Source organism: Triticum dicoccoides, chromosome 2A (genome assembly GCF_002162155.2).
Source record: "Triticum dicoccoides isolate Atlit2015 ecotype Zavitan chromosome 2A, WEW_v2.0, whole genome shotgun sequence".
In the NCBI taxonomy this organism is placed as follows: Eukaryota; Viridiplantae; Streptophyta; class Magnoliopsida; order Poales; family Poaceae; genus Triticum; species Triticum dicoccoides.
In genome coordinates this window covers 615,203,506-615,208,488 of record NC_041382.1, presented here as the reverse complement: position 1 = coordinate 615,208,488, position 4,983 = coordinate 615,203,506, and the positions used below count along the sequence as shown (strand labels likewise).

Below are 4,983 nucleotides of genomic sequence, written 5' to 3'. Positions count from 1 at the left end.
CAGCATATAGCCAATCTCCAAAAGTAAGATCCTTGGTAGCATACACCCCTGTACCACACTCTTTGAAGTCATGCCCAATCCTGCCACAGAATTTACAGAAACGGTCCAACTCCTCATATCTGACAGCAAAAACCTGTCTTTCTCTTCCTCTGACAATGCTAACATGCTTGGTCAGTGGTTCCCTGATGTCATGCTTAACCCGCACTCTGATGTAATCACCCCGTGAATTACCTTGCAAACGAGTCTCTAGGACCTCACCTACTTTCCTGATTAGCTTTTGAACTAGATCCGGTTTACAATATCCATCCGGTAGCTTATGAATTTGGAGCCATATAGGCATGTGCACAATCTCGATCTCATCTGTCTTGCTGAAACCATCATACGACTGTATGAGAACAGCCAAGTTCCTGAATATCCATGGGCCCTTCTCCACAATTCGCTCATAATCTCCCAGGCAAGAGGCTTGAACAACAAAGAGATTATTACCCACTGGCTTGAAGCGAACCTCCTGCGTTGTGTTCCATGCCGCACACATATCCTTGAAAAAGGCAGACTGACTGAAGTTTTTCTCCGTGTAAACCCTAGCCAGGGCTAACCAACAAACACTTTCATTGATGACTGGATCATCCTCATCGACCACCAAATCGTCGAAGATTTCTCCATCAAGGTCGAGTTGGTTGAAGAAGTCATCCACATGTTGCCGACTGCGCATCCAAGGAGGACGCCATCACCCAAGAGAGGCTTGGCTGCAAGGGGCGCAAGCGGATATCAAATCGAAATCCCTATCACCGTGGATATCAAAGTTTCCACCTCATCACACAAACTACCCCCCGCCAGGTATCAACCGTCCATTAGTGGTTGATCCACGCGGACCGCGGCTTCATGCGAATGGGGGCTGCCGGCAAGGGAAGGAATCGAGCGGAGCATAGGTGGACCATCGGTGAGACCGAATGGATTGTGAGAGAGAGCAATGTCAATGGTGGTTTGAGCGGTGAGAGGAGAGGAGTGTGGGAAGTAGTGTCAATACATCCCGTCTCGTCTCGTCTCCCGTGCTTCTTCAGGCGTGCAAGCGACAGCCACGCGTGGCTCGCTAGAGCCGGGCTCGGGGGGGCCTGGCTCTGCTCATGTCGCTGAGGTTCACGAATTGGGTGTAACACGGACATCCGAACAGAGCAAAATTACATCCCGAGAGTTTGGCTAGGCGGCATGCGGGCTACCTCTATACATCGTTGAATGCATCATGGATGATGACGCCTCAAGCTACAAGAGAGAACTGGACATACGCTCTCCTCCACGGCGCACATGACAAGTTCAACGGTTGTGGCTCACCAAACTATCCTTCACACACACACACACTCTCTCTCTGCGGAGAGGGACGTTCAACCAAATTTACCTAAATCTCCACCGACTTTTATGCGTGGGAACTAACTAGATTCCATGTTGCAAGTCGTAGACGGAAAACAAGCCGCAGAGGATACACGAACCAGGCGCTAGGCAGCTGCATGATGGCAGGTAAACAACTGCCGAGTCACCCGGCAATCTTTTGACAAGACGCATCTGATGAACTACAGAAATCAGACTTGATAGGTTGTGGTTGGTGCCGGCATTCTCCTTTCTGTCCCATCCGCATGCAGCGACCAACAAAATGTTCTACGGAGTAGTACTTTGTTAGCTGATCACTCTGTATTTTTTATAGAACCGTGCACACAAGCTGGTCTTAGGGTCCAGTCCAGAGCAAAGCGGCATCAGAAGAAGAACAAAAAGAAGAAAGCCGTACGCCGCGGCGCTGTACAAATTTGGGCCGTGTCTCCCAGCTTGGCTCATTCTGTAGCCTGCACTGCACACTCAAAACGGCAAGCAGCATTCCCTTCCCCTCTGCCTCCACCCCATCTCCGTCTCTCCTCCGGATGGCGCCGCAGGTATGGTTCCAGCCAGTGAATTTCTTGCATGCAGATCAAATCTCCCTCGCCATGGACGATCTCTTGCACACTCTCTCTAATAATTGATGGGTTCTTTGCGTGGCAGCAGAAGGTGGTTGTGAAGGTCTCTTCTATGAGCGACGAGAGGGTGAAGCAGAAAGCCATGGAAACCGTTGCGGACATCTATGGTGAAGTAACTTGCACTTTGCATTGGTGTTCCTTTTTTTCAGCTTGCTTCTTCATAGCTTGCTATCCTGACTTGACTATGATCTGAAACAGGTATCGATTCGATAGCCGCGGACCACAAGGATCAGAAGATGATGGTGATAGGTGATATGGACAGCGTCGTGATCGCCAAGAAGCTGAGGAAGTTTGGGAGGATCGATATCCTCTCCGTTGGGCCGGCGAAAGAGGAGAAGAAGGATGATAAGAAAGGGGAGAAAAAGTGATCAAACTTGGTGTTTCTGTTCCATCGATATCTTTCTTGTTCTCATATTTGAGGACGAACATACTGAGTTTCTTGGCTTTTTGCTCTGTACCCTAAGTTCAGTTATCTGGGTACCTGCAGATGTATTTACATACAGAGTAGTAAAGCATTCAGAATTTAACCAGAGGTGAAATGCTACCTGCATAATTGTTCACCAAAAATGATCGAAGCCGGGATACGGGGATAGGCTTGAAAATATCAGGGTTTCCAACTTTGATAAGTGTTTTTGGCTCAGTTTCTCTTCAAGATAAAGTACTCACAAAGTGCCTAAAGTGCAGAGACAGAGACATGGATTTCTGAACAGAGTAGGAAATCACCACCGAATTACAAACTTATATGTGAATAATCGTCAAAAATACCAATCTAGAAATGGTAAATAAATCAATAAAACAAGTGTTGTCTGAGCGGGCCCTCATCCATCGCAGCCCTACTTTGCTCTCGAGTAAATCGAAACCGTCCATCAACACTACTATTCAACTGGAAGGGTCCACGACGTGGCCGAGGAACAACACCTCGCCCTTGCCATACTCGACGATGGCGAACAGGAATGGGTGGTCCGCCACGAAGCTCATTGGCGGCGGCGGCCGCCGCTCACACAGGCTATAGGTCGGGCTCGTATGCGTGTAGAACGCTGCTACCGCCGTCGTGCCTTCCTCGTCCACCTCGACGGCGCACATCTGCTCGATGGCCGACACGTAGAGCCCTTCCGGGGGCATGTTCGACACCGCCCCCGACAGGTCGGCGGCCAGCGGGTCGAACGGCGCGGCGAGCCCGAGGCCGCGCAGCGCGTCCGTGGCGTCGAACCGGAAGGAGAACTTGAACTTGGGGAGGAGGCAGGGGCTGACCACCTGCTCGCGCCGGGGAGCGCAGCGCATGACGAAGTCCGGCTCGGTGACCGCCAGCCGCAGGAGGTCGCGGAGCCCGTCGCGCCGGTGCGGGAGGAATACGAGCATGGAGAAGAGCGGCGCCTTTGGGTCGAGCTTGCCGTCGCGCCCCGCCATCTTGTAGAAGCACTGGAGGACCTTGAAGCCGAGGTCGTCGAAGCTGGTGGCGTACTGCATCCCGGGGTCGGAGAGGAACGGCACCAGCACGGACGTGCCGTCGAAGCCTCCGTGCCCAGGTGGCCTTGAAGTGCATGGCGTTGGCGAGGACGATCTTGGGGTCGCCTTGAAACGAGTCCGGGGAGACGAGGTCGCGGATGCGGCCCCGCGTGGTCTCTGCGATGAGGGCGTTCACCTCAGCCGCCGCTGCCGCCGGCTGATCCATGCAATGCAAAATCAGTTTCTTAGTCACGTGCTCGCGTTTCTTAATCATGCCGTACTTACCGTTAGTTTTTTCGTTCATGTTTACTTGCAGATTGATTTTCAGTCAAATTTACTTGTACTTATCGTTATCGTTAGTGCTGCAAATGCCACTATGGAACTACCTGCTTCTGAAAGTCCACGGATCTCACGGAGGCCCGGTGGGCGGAGCTGGCGGCGGACACGAACTCCGGCCTCAGCGAGAACGATTTGTCCGCGAAGATGCCGGCGGCGAAGGTGAGCTGCGGCCACGCGCGCATCTCGGCGACGAGGCTGGCGCTGGCCGCGTTGAGGAGGTGGAGCTCCTGGGAGCCCAGGAAGGCCAGCAGTTGGCTCAGCGTCTCGCCGTTGGTGCCGGTGGCGAGCAGTGCGAGCCCGGTGCGTACGGAAAGGGGCGAGAAGATGAAATTGGACCGCCTGGCGATCGCGTCCGTGCCGGCGAACCAAGCGACCTGCATACATTTATCCACGCCGAACTTCTTCCAGAGACAACTGCACGAAGTGGCGTCGAGCAAATTAAATCTGGAGGCGAAGGCGTTCGGGGCGAAAAATAGGGGAGAAAGGGGAGGGGTCGGCTAGTATTTATAGACGGGAAGGCGAGGGCTAGGGAAACGCGTGCACCGTGCACCGCCAAGAATACGTTCTGACCATCCGAACGGTCCACGGAGAACGGACGGCTTGACGGATTCATATACAATGACTATTCTATCAACACAATAAGTTAAAAAATATTGCGGGGTAAAAAATAATTTTGTTTCCGACAAACATAAATGAATATGATTTCAAAGACACAATTTGTAAAGTTTGATTTAAAATTCATATTCAAAAACGCACGTGAAACTTCACACGGGAGAGGGGGTAATTTTGGTGCTAGATTTAGGGAAAAGTTTACGGAAAGGGCTATCTTCCCATTCACCTCATCAACCAGCGGATCAAGAGCGTTGTGATTTGTGCATTCTAGCGAATGAATTTTCCAAGTGAAGCAATCCGTCGTGGCTATTTTGTTTTCTTTCTAGTTGTTTGGTATTCTAATTGTGACCCAGGACGACCTGTTTGTGGCCTTCTGTATTGTTGACATACTACACATGCAACTGCAAGCGTTGTAGTTCACCTGTAACTGAAAAGGAACACAGAGAGACTATAACTAGGGTTGAGTGAGGAGCTGTCGGGATTAGTTGTCGGTTCAACATTAGAGTAGCAACTGCAAGTGTTGCAACCAATTGTAACTGCACGGGCATCAATGTGACTGCAAGTGTCGCAACCCTGCCTGTTGCAG

General features: G+C 51.5%; 1 protein-coding gene and 1 pseudogene across 2 annotated transcripts; one reads left to right on the top strand and one right to left on the bottom strand.

The window, feature by feature from the left end:
• The first annotated feature begins 1,745 nt into the window (after positions 1–1,745).
• LOC119359696 (heavy metal-associated isoprenylated plant protein 13-like) lies at positions 1,746–2,582 on the top strand. 2 transcript variants are annotated; one of them, XM_037625801.1, is made up of 3 exons: positions 1,746–1,919; positions 2,029–2,107; positions 2,199–2,582. In XM_037625801.1, exons 1-3 carry the CDS (start codon positions 1,908–1,910, stop codon positions 2,366–2,368), a joined length of 261 nt encoding a protein of 86 aa, XP_037481698.1. In that variant the 5' UTR covers positions 1,746–1,907; the 3' UTR covers positions 2,369–2,582. The 2 variants fall into 2 exon arrangements, with proteins under 2 accessions (XP_037481698.1, XP_037481697.1); XM_037625800.1 differs by having other exon boundaries at positions 2,026–2,107.
• A 297-nt stretch (positions 2,583–2,879) lies between these two features.
• On the bottom strand, positions 2,880–4,169 carry LOC119358008 (annotated as a pseudogene).
• Between the last annotated feature and the right edge of the window lie 814 nt (positions 4,170–4,983).

Coding starts and splice junctions, on each gene's coding strand:
- LOC119359696 (XM_037625800.1), top strand. Junction 2,108..2,198: donor AACCGTTGCGGACATCTATG/GTGAAGTAACTT, acceptor GATCTGAAACAG/GTATCGATTCGATAGCCGCG.